The sequence below is a fragment of the Stegodyphus dumicola genome, chromosome X2 (assembly GCF_044657685.1).
Source record: "Stegodyphus dumicola isolate Sdum_Otavi_A_Nest chromosome X2, ASM4465768v1".
NCBI lineage: Eukaryota > Metazoa > Arthropoda > Arachnida > Araneae > Eresidae > Stegodyphus > Stegodyphus dumicola.
This window is the reverse complement of record NC_140781.1, coordinates 112,022,924-112,039,600: the sequence shown is the minus strand read 5'-3', so window position 1 is coordinate 112,039,600 and position 16,677 is coordinate 112,022,924. Positions and strand designations below refer to the sequence as shown.

The following is a 16,677-nucleotide window of genomic DNA, read 5'->3' as shown; positions in this document are numbered from 1 at the left end:
CATACCCAATATTCTTCAAATGATAATACATTGCACCTTTTGGGGTATTTATTCTGTCTGAAATTTCCTAAACACACAAGTGAATTTTTAGCTATAGTTTATTTTAATAGGTTTCAGTTAAACAGGATAATCATTCTGAGTGGGTATAATTTTCGAGGGTGAAATTTCCATGCTTAAACATCTCAAATCACCTCCAGAGTGTATCATCAGAAAGAGCAGTTTGTCCACATATAGCACATATTTTACAAGCAGCCTGACTTGCCCCCTTTTTTTTTTATGAAAGAGCATAATAAACTTCAGGGTCCTCCATTCTTAACATAAAACTGAAACAAAAAATTATGCCACAACACATGCTAGAATTACCCAATCACAGCAGGAAAGGGCACATTTAAACATTCACTTGGATAAAGGTTACCCCTCATCAGCAGTAACAAAATAACGAAACAAAAGTGGAATTCGATTTAAAAGAATACAGAACTTTCCAGATGACCCAATAAATGCATATATTCAAAATAAGGTAGAGAATTTTATAAAAACAGTTCCAAAGCTAAGGATGAATACTTTCTGTATATGCAAAATCTAATATTTTATACGATCCTGAACAGCAAAAAAAGCCCATTTAGCAAAAAATTTCTCCTGCATTAATTAGCTAAATACAAAATATTCAATTCCTTTTTACATGCAAAACTTAAGACGTATTACAGAATAAATTTACGGGCTTCGGTCACTTTACAGTGCATACACGAAGCTGATTTTGAGTGATATTTGATATTTTTCAACCAAATTTAGGAAACTACTACAAAATTCAAGCTGCTCATTTTAAATATTGGTTCCATGCTGGGTTAATAGCAAAAACTGCTAACACAAATTTTAACAAATTTATTAATTACTTATTGTTGGTGCAGAAAAATATTAAATTCATGAAATAAATTTTTGTACGAAAATTGCGGAGCCTTTGCAGCGGAATGTGGATTGTTCCGCTGATTTTATAGGATTTTTTTTAAAACTTAATGATTTTTAAGAGCACCTTATATTAAACACCAAATTCATACTCTCTTCCCTCAATTTTACTTATAAAGTGAACTAATTTCAAGTGACAAACCTCAAGCAGTGAAACTTATGAAGTGAACAGACTTAAAGAGCTTACTTACAAGTGAACAAATTTCACAAATTTTCTCTCTTTATTAGAAAAGAATTTCAAAATCAAAAAAGTTAATAGAAAAGTTATACCTACTAAGGTATAAAGCCAGTGAAAACTATCACATATGTGACACAAATTTTCAAAGCTTAAATCTGCAATTGAAAAGAAACTGTGCTAACAAATTAAACGCTATTAATTTATAAAAAAATTCAAATAATAAAAGATAGTTTAGAGTGTTTGTTTTCAATGGCCTAGCAAGAAATTTTAAGAGAAAGAACTCATTTTTAAAATCTCACGTGCTTATGCTTCTTATTGCTTCGGTCCTTCCTGGGTATTTCAAATTCAATCAACAGACCACTCTTTCCACACACACATTAACGCTAATGCAAAGTGAAAGCAATGCAAAGTATAATCACAGCTGTTATAACTGAAATTTTTATATTTCTTCCCTTAAAAGATGCAACTTTAGCTCTTAGAGCACTTACGGTAAAACTTTTACTTTTCCTACATAATTCAAACCACTTCATTCAGTTAAAGAATGAGGGAAACTTTAATTAGACACGGGATTCAAAACAAAACATTCAATGCTTTTCAAGAGATAGCTGATTCAGGTTATAATTTCATTGAAGAAAGTATTGTAGTATATTTTCCCCTGATGTAAAAACAGGGAGCGTTTTGTTAAAACAATTAAGCTTTTTGCTTTATAATCGATCTCAAAGCAGGACTGAGTTTTCCTTATGTTTTGAGTTCTTATTGCCAAATCTGTAGTTATGATCTGAAGTAAAAGGTAAACATAAACTATATATTTTCAATGTGTTTGAATAATTTTTATCAGAAAAGTGAAATGACCCTTTCTCTATTCAAAAAGCACAGCAGAATGTTTAATACCACACTTTATTAAAATTCTAAAGCATTAGAAATGCATCTTTTGTAGTTGAGCTCATTTCAGTAATACAGGCTCTTATGCTATAATTTTATTTTTTCATATTTCAGTATGTACACACATTAACATTTGTAAGTAACACTAATTAAAATATTTTCTTTAATTTCAACTCTAGAACAATTGAAAAGCACTTATCTATTCCATCCCTAGTAATATGTTTACCGTAATTTCCGGAAGAAAAGCCGCATCAGCGTAAACGCCGCATTCGAGAAAAATGGTGGGAAAAAAATTAAAATTACACAGAAACGCCGCATCAGCGTAAACGCCGCAATAGATTAAATTGTGCGTGACATCGTCGTGGGCCGTATAGATGCAAAAACTCAACCTAAGTCCTGATATATGACATACCAGTTAAGAAAAATGCATGAAATGAAACCATAACTCAAAAATAAATTAAAGGTAAGAAATGTATAGCTTCTGTGCCGTTTAGAGACATTTTCAAAATTTTTCCGCTCCCTTCTTACTTAAAAACTATCCAACAAGTACTTGTACACAAACTGATGGGATCTGTATTTGGCAGAATGCCAAGAAAAATCCATTCATGCTGAAGGGGAAATACGTCAGAGTTCGTTATTGCGAGGCAGGTGGAGTCGTGTCCGCCTTTGAAAAAAATTGCAGAAAAGGCAGGGGTGGGGAGAGGATGGGTCCTGGAAGATTCATCGAATAGCAGAGAAGAGAGACTATTCAAACTGATGAGAACGTTGATTTGAAAGGGGGAAGAATGTTATTGTTCCGAGATCTCGTTTAGGGTGAATAAGGCATGTAGGTCCGTTCAAGGGAAAGAATATAAACAAAATAACGTTCGCAAAAAGCAACTGAGAGGTCTTTTGTGTGGGAATAGCACCAGTCTATGCACAATGACAAGGCCATCCAAACTATGTACAATGACCATCGTAGGAAATATTTTATTTTTAGTGCACCTAAACGTCGCATGGGTAGAAATGCAGCACCCGCTGAAAATTTAAGTTTTAAACATGTAAACGCCGCGGCGTTTCTTCCGGAAATTACGGTAGTTTGCACTTTTATATGAGTATCAGTAATTTCATATTTTAATTCACGTACTTCTACCTGAAAGAAATACTATGTTCCATTTATTATGTTTTATTACAACTAGTAACAGCACTTTGTTGACAGATATTAAGATTGCACTTTTTCAGGGCATGTTTACTATATTAAAAGCATGTTCATTTAACTACATAATTGCAATGAATTTTACAGTGTTTCACAGAAATCATCTTACTTTGGCAAAGGATCTTGTGTATTAGTAGGAATCTTTTCAATTGTTATTTTATCATCTTCTATAGCAGCTAATACCATTTCAGACAGCTAAGAAAAGGAAACAAAATGAAATAAAGTTGCAACAAGTAGGAAGGATGTTTTAAGATGTGCAGTTCAAAATTTATTAAGATCTGTTACAAGAATATATCAAAAAACAAACTTCAGTTTTTAACAGATACAGTGAAAAATTATAAAAAAATTAACGCACTTTGTAAAATGGGAAAGCAGCGTTCCCTTACTGATGCAATGAAATTAATACATATGAGTATACTTATCTCAAAATGAAGCTAATGCCATTTAATACTGAAATAATTACAGCCATATTGCAAAAATCAATTTCTCAGAGAAGCAATGTACGTTTTTAAAATCCTAATGAAGGACTAAATATTATGCTAAATCTTTAATTTCAATTATCAAGTTTTAAACCTAACCAATGGGCAACTCTACCAGGTGAGCAGACTGCAGCCAAAGCAAAATTTATAAGCTCTATGTAAATCTTAACCCTTTTCGGCACACTACATTTTAAAGGTGGAGTTTTGATTTTAAAAAAAAATAGGCAGTCTAACTAGGCCTAGAGGAGTACACAAGTAAAATTTTGTGAAGATAGCACTTATCGTTTAATTCTGTGGGTGTGCCCAAAGTAAGTGCCACTGATTGAATAGAGTTTCAAACAGAGTGCTGAAATGAGCATTGTTGTCAATGAACTGACCGATGAGATGCGGATAAACAAAGAATACAGACTCTCAGTTGTCCTAGATTATCGGTGAGCCCTGTCTGGGCACACCTAGGCTGTATGATTTTACGCATGATTTCAAGGTAAAAATTTTAAACTAATATAGAATAAGGAAATTAGCATAGAGCCAAAAAATAACATAGAAATTTCTGAAAAATGAGTGTCTTAAAAAACTAAACATGACTAAAATATATGGACTGGTTTGTGTTGAGCTGCCATCTACTATGAGGGTTGGAACTTTAATAGTGGCAACACAGCTGAAAAAACCAAAGAATATCGACATACCTACCTTACCTCTCAGGAAAAAGACTCGTCCTGCCTACGTCACGTGCATGCGGAGTGACGCGAAGAACGAATCCTTGTATTAGCTCGCGGTCTAAAGTAAGTGTGTTCAGGATGTTTTCAAAACAAGAACTACGATGTTGGATAAAAATTGAATGTGCCAGAGGTCGTACAGCACAACAGTGTCATCAAAGGCTTCAAGAGGCTTGCGGGGAATCTGCATTGCCTTACAGAACCGTAGCAAGATGGGTGAAAGCATTCAATGAAGGACGCCAAAACGTTGTAGACATGCTGTGGCCAGGTCATCCGAATGTCAACGATGCAGATGTGCAAGCTGTTGCCACACTAATGGACAGTGATCGCTGCCAAACGATTCGTCAGCTGGCCGGACAAACAGGATTAGCGCATACAACTGTGCTGCACATTCTGAAGGAATGCCTGTCCATGAGAAAAACTGCTTCACAATGGGTTCCACATCAATTGACGGAAATGCAGAAATGGCTACGATACCATGCTGCCCGAACCCACCTGGAGCACTATGAGTGCGAAGGAGATGCTTTTTTACGCCGTATCAGTACGCTGGATGAGACTTGAGCCCGATCGTACCAGCCAGAACTGAAATGCCAAACGAATGGTGTCATCATGGGCCACCACGACATTCGAAATTTCATCAGAACCCCAGCAATGTGAAAGTTATGGTGATTCTCGTGTACGACTGTGATGGTGTTATCCTAACGCATACCGTTCCCCTACAGCAGACCGTCACTGCGCAGTATTAATGCTCATTTTTGGAGCACAATCTCCAACCAGCTTTGAGAAAAAAACGGCGACACTTTCTACAGAACGCTCCTCTCATTTTGCATGACAATGCTCGGCCGCATGCAGCGCAAGCTGTGACTGAGTTGTTCAAGCGATGGGGCTGGGAAGTGCTTTACCATCCACCATACTCCCCAGATGTAAGCCAATGTGACTATGACTTAATTCCTAAGATGAAGGAACCACTTCGTGTCACTTGCTTCCAAACTGTTCCTGAGATTCTTGAGGCAGTAGACCAGTCCATTCAAACTATCAACAAAACAGGTGCTGCTACAGGTATTCTGCGACTTCCACATCGTTAGAAACGGGTTGTACACAATGCTGGCGACTATATTGAAGGACTGTAAAACATGGTGACATGAATCACTTTTGAATTCCTTGTAAATAAATAGTTGCCACTATTAAAGTTCCAACCCTCATATAAATAAAGAGGGATCAGAGTAACCTATAGTAACCTATAAATCCTTTTTCATTCAATTTTTCTTTGCGTACAGAAGGAAATTTTTTGGTGTGTCCAGACCAGACACACTGTGGCGCAAAGGGTTAAAAGAATATGCATAAAAACATTTCAATATGAATGAAATCAGTTTATTTTTCTCAAGCGACAACTAATTTGTAAATATTTTTTTTTATTACCAAACTAAGAAACAAAAACCTTTGACACTTCAGGTTAATACGTATGACATCAGGATTTAAATTTAATGTGGAACCTCGAGATATGAGAAAATATGACCGAAAAATTTTTCTCTAAATACAAGCATTGACTGAGTAACGAGCCATGAGTCAGGCTGTTGGTATGCATGGCCCCATTTCCCAATCTGGCTCGACTCGGGGAATTTCTTCGTCAGATCACTCAGCTTCCAAGAATTTTTGGATTTTAAGGGTACCTCTCTCGAAACTCAATTCCCTGACGTTCTGGAGGAGATGATGTTACAAACAGACATAAGGATAGACAGATGTCCACAAATTTTTAATAGTACAGATTATACGGAGTACATGGGATATAATACAACTCAGTTTCATAATTTAGCCATTTGAAAATTCACAGAACCTCACTTTTCATATCATTAATAATATATTTAATTTTTGAATTTAATAAATGTAAAGTAGTAAAAAACTATTCAAAATTAACCTGAAATAAATGCATAATAAATTTATCTTTTAATTACATTAACATCAAAAATGTATACAGATTAAATTATTAATTTTTATTAAATCAATACAAATTATCACTTTTTATAAAATATTTTTGAGAGCTTTTAAGTAGTTTTGCCAAAATGCACACTTTGTAATCCAAATATTACATTTCAAATGCTTCACAGTTTTTTTAACTGCTACTTTTTATAATTAATACACCTATTGTTGTTTGACTTCTAAATTAATGCTACTTTTTATGCTAAGATAGTCAACTAATAAATATATCAAGATTCTCAATCAATAATACAAATCAAAACACCAGTTCAAGAAGCTACTCTCAACTTACCAGTCTACACTTTCACCTTCAATAACATGAAATTTAAAATATTTTTTAAATAAATTTATTTGCACTTCACACAAATCTTTCATATCTTCAAAAATACTACCTGATATCTGTGATCAGTAGACTTAAACATTCCTTTTCAGGGAACACTGTTTAAATGACATTTATAATTGATACAAATACACAGCTTACTATTAGCAACTGTATAAAACAATGCACAATTAACATGTCCTCATGCATACATTATAAAATACAAGATTAACATATGCTCTGATACAAAAGTCTGCTCTCATCAAAAAGACATTTCATCACTCAGCATGCATAGTTAAGATGGTATTTGGCCTGGATTGCAATCAGATAAATGACAAATGCTGCCTCATAGAATTTCTTGTCAAATATTCTGCACCTGCTCCAAAGTTTCATTCACATTATAAGATGGCTGTAAATTTCCCAATATAATAAGTTAATGTCAAGCAAGGCAAATTCTAACACTTAAATACTGTTAGGCTGAAATTCCACCTTAATTATATTTAGTCTAACTTTATCTTAATATGACTATAATTTCATCAGTTGACAGATGTTAAATGATAACCATTATTAAAATCTGATTAAACATTTGTTAGAAGACAAAGTAATATGTATAACAAGCAGCATATCTCATCAGCCTACATAAAACGGATTACAGATCATTCCTATAAGTTATACTTGATAGTTCTTGTTAACAGTAATAGTTGTTGCTATAAGTTATACTTGATGACTTACCTGGAATGAACATAGATCTAGAACACAGGCCTGGAATGAACATATCTACCTGGAAATATAGAATACAGACCTGTAATGAACATATATCATTCCAGGTATGTGTAATATGATTGAAATCAGGGGAAGTGTGATGACCAACCCATTCAAACAATACCCTCAGTTAACAGCATTCAGCAATACACCAGCTCAATAAGGTCAAACACCGCCATCTATGAGTATTAAATAAGTGTCAGCAGAACAGCTTAACTGAGGATGCAGAACATCTTCTTCCACTGATTGATTACAGAACCTCTGTCACAGATTTAATTGTTGGTGTTCTTCTCCTACTAGAAGTGCTATAAGTTTCAACCTCACTTTTTTGTTCATATCAGTTGTCAAATGTTGCCATCAAATGTTATCACCATTTATTAATTTAAAAAAAAGTAACACAGCAAGTATAAAAAATACGGCATTACAAATAAAAGGATGCTGCCACCAAACGTTATCTCTACATATTATTTTTAAAGAAATAATATTGCAAATATTAAAAAATGCATGGCAACACAAATAAAAGGATGTTATATCACCATGTACTTCTTTAAAGAAATAGTATAGTGAATATAAAAAATTCATGGCAACATTAAACACCTTTATCAAGAATTCAAGATATCTGGTATAAAATATTTTTAACTTCCTTGAGTCAGTTATTGCCATTTGGTGAAGTGAAAGATACTTTTTTCATTTAAATTTAACATACCTGCTACTGATTAACAAACTAAACAATTTAAGAGCAATAAATGCAGTTATTTATCTCTTTTACTTATTTTCACTTGGAGCTGTGAAATGACACTAGCTCGGTTTCTTAAAAACATTATATATATTTCAGTGACTATTTTAGGCAGCTGGCTGGTCCATCAACTAGTTTATTTCAAAAGTGAAACAGACAATGAAAGTGGTTTGATGCAATTATTATGTTTAGGAATGACAGCTCTTCTGGGCTAAAAATGTAAGGAATGTCCAACACTTATTTGGGAATTCAGAAGACATGATTCTAAAGATCTATTTTAAGAAAGTGATTTTGCTGATGAATTTGATGTGACAATGTGAAAAAAAGTGATATTTAATAATAACCTAAACAAGACACAAAACGTTGTGTCAGCAGAAATGAGCCCAAAAGCAGACAAACTGCAAGCTTAACGAGAACATAAAAAACCTTAATACACAGCTTTTGTATGACATTAAAATCACAATCCTTTGCAGATTTTTTATTATATTTTTCTAATGATTCCTTTCCAAATAAACTGACGCTATATAAATTGTAAAACAACGAAAATTTGTATTTTCTTCAAATGAACATATGTCCTGAAACAAAATTAAAAAAAAAAAAAAAAAGTGAACTCATCCATGAGCAGTACCCAGATCAGTAACATTTATTTCATTGACAGCAAAGAACATTCCAAATGCTCCCTGGAAGATATTCAGAATATGAGACACAATGCTGTAGTTTTCTAACATAGTGAATGACCAGGCTTGTAAAGGCTTTAATATGCGGGTCTTATCTCAGTATAAGTGACAACGCTGTTGGAGCGAGACAGCTCCCGACCTAATGTAACCTCGAGGGTGCCAAAGTATATGTGACAGCAGAGAATTCGCAAAACAACTGTCTGGTGGATGCATAAAGTTGTGTGTGCATGAATGTGTGTATGCCAGCAATGATAAACAATGGGCTTCATATGCTGGAATTATATTCAGACAATGTTCACTGATACAGCTAACTGTTCCCATGTTTAAAAAGTGGATAAGATCATGCTTGAAGAATATTCAGCCAACAGTTTTTAACCTGCCACAAATCTACACACTATTCACCACAATTGGCTTTCATCCAAATGGTATGTTTCATGCATAATTAGCAATATCTGACTAATTTCGAATTTACAGTTTTATGTTTAAACAAGATATGAGAGCAACATCAAACATGTTTCGGTCTATAACTTGTTTGTGTTTGTCTCATTTGCATATTCTGAGGTTTTCATCTTAATTAGCATAAACAATTACATTATATAGAACTTTAATTCACAAATATTATTTTTACCATTTCCATATAATTTTTTTTTAATTATAAGGAAATGGTAAAAATTAATTTAAAAAAAAATTATATTACACTTTTTATTATTACTAATCTCGCTCAGGCAAAACAGCCATTTTTGCAGGGTGCTTAAAAATTCCTATTATCTAAAATTTCTCCTGAATTAAAAATAAATAAATCTATATCATAACAAACAAAAAAATTATGAGCTAGACTAACTTCATAATCATCAATAATATTTCAAATTTTCCTTACAGCAGCACCATGTTGTAATTTAGCCACACAGTTCTATTTCTGCAGTATGCTCCTGTAAGGCAAAAGGATATGGAACATTACTTGGATCACTGTGAACATTTTGGACACTGATGACCTGCAGTCAATTATGCATAGAGAAGGAAAAGTCATCTGCTCAATTTTACAGCAAATCAGCACCAGCCATGCAAGACTAGGTACGATCATGAAAAATACAGGTTTTATTTTAATTCAAAGATACCAGGTTAAAATCTATAGTTGAAAGCAGACATTTAAATCACAATAATCTATCATACTTCAATCAAGGGGAAGTTATTGATATATAAGTAATTTTTCTCTTTTCTACAACACTTGCATGGTGTTTTTTCATTTACCAAGCCAAGAACGTTTGTAAACTTAAGAAAATTGCCACACTACATCACTGAAATACAAATCAAATTTTCAAAGCAAAGAATGAAGAGAATAATTAAAAATTTGTGCAGCTTGCTTTTTTAATGCATTTTACATTAATTTATATACTTCTGATTACTTTTCTATATATAACTTTTGATTTACTTAATCAACATTGTATACGTACTTCCCATACATTTGCTGAACTTCGGCACAATTCAATTAAACAGTTTTATATTACAAGAGTTGCATGCTTTACATACCTAGATACTTTCTATAAAGTTTAAATTATTTTGAATTCTTAAAAAAATTAGATCTCAAATATTGAGATCTAAACCAGAAAATGAAAAATTTAATTTTTTTTTCCCCCTTTTTAAGTACTCTCTCCAGCTTCTAAATCTTGCTAAACCTATTCGCTAATCTCAAACTGATGGTTCCTCTGCCACTGCTGCAAGAATTATGGTTATAGCAGCATACAAATAAATATTACGATTGCTATATTTAGTCCTTCAAGCTTTTAAAAAAGATAAACAACTGCATTTCCTCTTGATCAACATACTGCCATTCTGGCTCACATGCATTAAACCTTAAATAACTCCCAAAATTAATCTTTTCATTATCATGAGATGGATGAAATACTGAACACCAAACAAAACTCAGTTTTGAAACCAATGCGCTCCAAGTGGCACTCCTCAATGATCATGTAACATAGATGACACTTTTTTTTTTTTTTTTTTTTTTTTCAGCTTCCCCTATTTCTGGTCGTCAATGAAGGAAGAGGCAATTCAGAGCCTTAAAAGCAGATATAGCTTTCAGAGACTTAAATGCAGACATAGTTTTCAGAGACTTAAATGCAGACATAGTTTTCAGACTTAAATGCAGACATAGCCAGCACATTTACCTTTCATTTACTGATGATACTGGTGATAATTAGAAGCATAGCTTGCTTTTTACGGTCCCATAAAATAGCTTATAGAGTACAAAGTCTGTAATCCAGATGCCCATTATCCAGAATGATCTATAATCCGGACCTCAAAGCCACAAACTTTACGCATGCGTGCAAAGAATGCACATACATTACGTATGCACATAAAGAATGTGCATGCGCGTGTTTAAAGAAATGTTTAATAAAGTAAACAAATAAATATTAAGCTTTTTTTTTTTTTTGTAAAATTTGATACCCTTTAGATCATAATTGCTCTTTATTTCATAGATTACGGTTTCATATTTTCAATTGTATAAATTCTGCATGCCATCTTACCAGATTTAAATTGATTATCTCTAATACGGAAATACCCCTAATCTGGAATCGCAGAAGTCTCGACGAGTTCGGATTACAGACTTTGTACCGTACTTATATAATTCTAATAGTACATACTTTGATGCACCAATACTTATATTTCTTGTATCATCACTAGAAAACAGGAAGCAAAATTCATCGATTTGTTCACATATGTGTTTACTTCAAGACCTAGATGTGCAGGCAAGCCTCCACATTTATTCAACACCAAGTCTGTTCACTGCGACCGCTCAATGACAGAGCGAGATTGACCACTACAACCGGTTTTCTGTCTCTTCTGCTGCTAGACTCCAAAGGGGTAGGACGTGCTTCTGTCCGTTCTCACTGCGGAGGACGCGTGTCTGCATTTTGTTCTTTTTCGTGCCTTTCTGACGAAATTCTCCATATAGTTTCAAGAGAATGCATTTTGTCAAGAAAAATAATAGTAAGTGATATGAAGATTCAACTAAAATTGATCTAGATGCTGACTTCTGCGGTAGATGAATGATGTTTTACAACTTGAGACGTTCTTGAAAGGAATTCCCGTGCACATGTTGCATCTGATGCTAGAATTGGCCTTGTGTTTCCACAAAAATATACTGGAATAACAATTCAAGTCCTTCGCTATAAAAATTGAGTTTTGTTATCATGTAACTTTGTGTAACGAAGATGAACTGAGATTTTTAGATTGGAACTTTACGCATTTTGGGCACGAAAGGTTAGAACTCAAAACGGTAGGACTGATTCTTACTGCTGCAGTAGTTTGCCGTCTATTGCCTTCTGTCTGGATATGTTTTCTTGATTTATACTAGTATTAATTTAAAATTTCACGATGTCAAGATATAATGAATTTCTCGTAATTCACATTATTTGAAGTGTCATCCTTTGGGGGTAAGTTACTTTAATTCCATATTTTTTTCAGATCACACATTTTATCCTGCACGTATCCAGTATTTCTGGGTTATTGCAGACACTTCCATTTATCATCACATTTGGCACCCATTTACTATTACAATAGAGAGCATCCAAATCACCTATTTTGGGATATGCATATCCGTATCAGTATGGCCAGGATATTGTGCATGGCAAACCATGTCTGGCTCATGAAACAAAGCGTAGTGGGTACATGACAATACAATAATACATGACGAATAAGTAGGAGGACTAAGGCATTTTTGGATAAATGTTTTCCTTAAATTTTATATGCATTTAACCTTCAAAAGGAAGTAACTTTTGGAAAAGTTTCACTCAAAGAGATGGGAAAGAGGAATGAACTTCCACCTCATTTTCAGCTTGGATTGCAAATGGAAAAACCAGACTTCTGAAACCTTTCCTTTATGGGGTTGTCTTGTCAATTTTTAGATAAGATGTTAGGGAATACAAAGAATATTTTTTTCTATTTTCTGTTGATTCTCATCCCTCAAGTAAGGAAACCTATGAAGTTGCTACTTCATAAACTTAATTTTTGCGAACAACACCTTGTATTGGAAATAGGCCTTAGTAACAAATATTTCATACACACACCTAAAATCAAGACATATGCTAATATGTTTCAATTTGTTTCTCAAATTTAATATAGTTTAGAATGACATATACAGATAAAAAATTTTAATTTATACATGAAATTTTTGTTTAACCATTTTTTTTCCCTTGGATAAATGGGCAATTTGCATTAACTTTTTATAACAATTGAGTAAGAACTTTACACATATGTATTAAAAAAATCCCTTTGCATTTTTGTGATATTAGCTTCATTTTCTTTTCATTTGAGTAAACTTTTTGATATTCTCATTCAGTTTAAAAAAACACATTCTATTGAATTTTCTCTTTGTACTTAGTAAATATTTCATCATTCAAACTACATCATTGTTCATTTTTCTTTCCTGCATTTTTGTAATAATAACCTGATTTCTTTCTTTTTAATATCCTCCATTAGTTAAAAAAGCTTTTCATTGATTATATTTTCATTGTGTTTATTACACTGAATTTTGCATCTTTCAGGTGGCAGTGCAGAATATTCATGTGGAAATCTAGAGACCAAGTGAATTATGCAAAACACAGAGTTTTCTTTTGCCCTGAGCTAACATACCACTGTTAAAGGAAAACGAGAGGGAATTTACGAAACCACATAGTTGTGAGCAGCAAGAATATCACCAGACAAGGGATTGGGATGGTAATTGGACAATGACTATCCCCCAAACCAGAATTTCTCCGGTCGATCTTTTGGTCGCAGCTGTCTTAATAAAACACTGCAACTATGAACTGCTTTTCAGCCACCTTCTTCAAAGCATTAATGCAAAACATATTAATTTAATATGTGGCATTTTTTCTATGTGTTGCTACCATCTTAAAATGCGGTGTTAGCACAATTCTCCCTCTAAACATACTTGTTATTTACTTACTATGCAGATTTCTACACAATACGTACATTTCTACTTATTTAAAAGTATAATTAATATTGCAGTTTATACGAATTTAGAAACAGAACACAACAGTTATTTTTCTTTTATGAATTTCTTTGCAGTAACGTTTTGGGGTAAGTTTGGTAACTTTAACATCATTTCTTGTATACTATTAAAAAAAAAATTCCATAACTCATTTGATTTCAAGCCATATTTGTCATTACTCCTTAAACTCTAAAGCTAAAACTACATGAGATAATAATTTTAAAATTTGGAAATAACTATGTTTTGTATTTCACTAAACTGGCAAATAATTCAACAGATTTTAAGCACAAGGCATAGATTTTTAACATTATTTTTAAAACTGTTTTCTTACAGTGTGAAAGGTGTTGAAAACCAACTGTACAATGTAAGAACAAGTAAAAAATATCATGTTATAGTATCCAAGAAGAAAATTTAACTGAAAGCACATTGTCTTTCTAATTATCGTGGAAAACACTGCATTAACACCGAAAGAAATAAAAATACATAAAGTTCTGTACAGCAGTGCCAATTACAAATTAAAGCATATAATACATACATGGGTGGTATTGACAAATCCAAGGGGCAATAAGAGAGGAAATCAAAATAAGTGGTGCCACAGGCTTTCCTAGAAATGCTAGAAATATACTTGTTAAATTCATACCTAGCATTAAGAAACAAAGGATTGTACTTTAGTCTTAGGGTACAGATGTCATGTCGGTGGTCAAGGGGATTCAGGATGTTACTCACTTACCCTTTAAGGCTTTAATTTTGCAACCATTGAAATTAATTGAATTAACGGTAACTGTACATTAAAATTTTTAGTTTGAATAAAAAAGAATTCTAATTGGTCTTGCAAATGTGTTTTGCCTGTATTCTGTTTTTTTAAAGATTTTGAGACTATGCATAACCTAAACTAATAATAAGATAATTAATTAATAAAAAAAGAGACTTCTAATAGTTTAATCTATAATTATATATAATAAAATTTTTAGGGGATGAGTTTTTATAGCACTTAACCTTTAATAAGGATGAAAATAATATAAATAAAAATCTACATGAAAAAGTATTAGATTCATAATGTGGTAGATAAAAGGTTAAACTACAATGTTAAACCACTGAACTCTTATATTAACTACAGACACTGCTAATGAGCTATCTTGTACATAAATTTATAATTGTATCATTACCTGTTTTAATAGTTTTTACTTAAATATTATCAGTTTAGTGAATATTGAAAGTGATAGAACAATTCTCTCCAACACTAGTCTAGAAAGTAATCCTTGAAATTTTCTTCTGGATTTTACATTATCATCACATCCTTTCAACAATATTATTTTAAAGAAAGTCCTAAATAATAATTTACCTTCAAAAACTGTGAATGTATTTACTACTCTAATTACTACATATTTTCACTAATTACAACTAACACTTTCAAGACTAAACAACAATAAAAAAAAAAGCCTCTATAAACACACAAAAACTATCATGAATTAAATTTACAATAATTCTGAAGCGTACTACAGCTCAGGGAAACTATAATTGCAATCAGAATAATTAAAAAAAAAGACAAGTAAAAATGCTGAAATATGGAAAATACAGAATTATTCTACATGCATTTAGAAAGAGCAGAAATTGTAATTACAAAATGACTTAATAGCACAGGCAGTACAATGTACAAATTACCTCTTTATTTTTGAAATTCAGGCATGACTGTATGTCTTCTGCATATATCCGTTTCAAAAAAGGTGAATTTTTATCAAATGATGGATCTTGCCTCCATTTAACAAATTCACTATTAAAAATTGGATCAACCTGTTAAAAAATATATTTTGTAAATAATAAGTTCATTTTATTTTTTTAGTACTATATAAAACTTTAAAATGCTCTTATGAATAATTCTAGACCACACATAAAAAATTTTCAGATTCCCTCCTGTATAAAAAAATAAATAAATAAATAAATAAAAATAAAACTAATATTGTATTATAATAAGGTTCCCACTAACTCTGGTAATGGATCAACTCGTGACAGTTGATTGTTCACCATAAGTATGCATTACAATACCAAGTAACTATCAATGTAGTTCTGAAACACTGTACAGGGGAACTTAACACAACAGACAGGCAAGTACTCCTATACAATGATATAGGCAAGTACTCCAGAATATGTCCAGTCAAATCTTACATTACTTTTTGAAGTACCATCTAATGCACAGTTGCCACTATATACACTTATGAGCAAAATTGAAATAATTTGCACATTATAATCCAATTTCTGAAAAACTTATGGACAGATTTAAATGAAATTTGGTATAAATTTTGAATTTTTCTGAAACTCTAATGCATGGTTATCAGTACAGCTGTGACACTGTACAAGGATGTCCAAAATCTATGCTGCTATGTCAAAAAGAGTATGCTTCCCTCTCACACCCAGACAGATCACACAGCATGACAGCGTACTGGACAAGAGGCAGCTGAGGAATCCCTGTGACACGCAACACCTACAGTAAGGCAGTTTGCAACTCCAGAATGGTTCTCGGAGGGGGCAAGGAGATGAAACTGCCCTCTCAAAGATGTCCTAGACATGCTGTATAGGGTTAAATCCATGAGATCTGGCTGGCTAATCCATGCAATGAATATATTCACCTTCCAGGTATTGTCAAACAACTATGGACCATGTAGACAAGCAATGTCATCCAATAACAGAACACCAGGACCAACTCCGTCCCATACGTCAAAAACAGGGCTTTAAGATCTCCTCTATATATTTCATAGCAGTCAAAAAGTCTTTGCCAAGGACCATACACGCGCATGTGGTTGTGAAACATAAT

General features: G+C 32.8%; 1 protein-coding gene across 3 annotated transcripts in view; it reads right to left on the bottom strand.

Annotated features, from left to right (window-relative positions):
• The window catches only part of LOC118190062 (guanine nucleotide exchange factor for Rab-3A-like), a 107,623-nt gene that overhangs the window by 18,472 nt on the left and 72,474 nt on the right, over positions 1-16,677 (bottom strand). For all 3 annotated transcript variants that reach the window (XM_035360753.2, XM_035360755.2, XM_035360754.2), the window contains exons 7-8: positions 15,531-15,659; positions 3,325-3,410 (exon numbers count right to left, since the gene is read on the bottom strand). In XM_035360753.2, the coding sequence (XP_035216644.1) occupies positions 3,325-3,410; positions 15,531-15,659 (215 nt within the window). The remainder of the gene's footprint in view (positions 1-3,324; positions 3,411-15,530; positions 15,660-16,677) is intronic.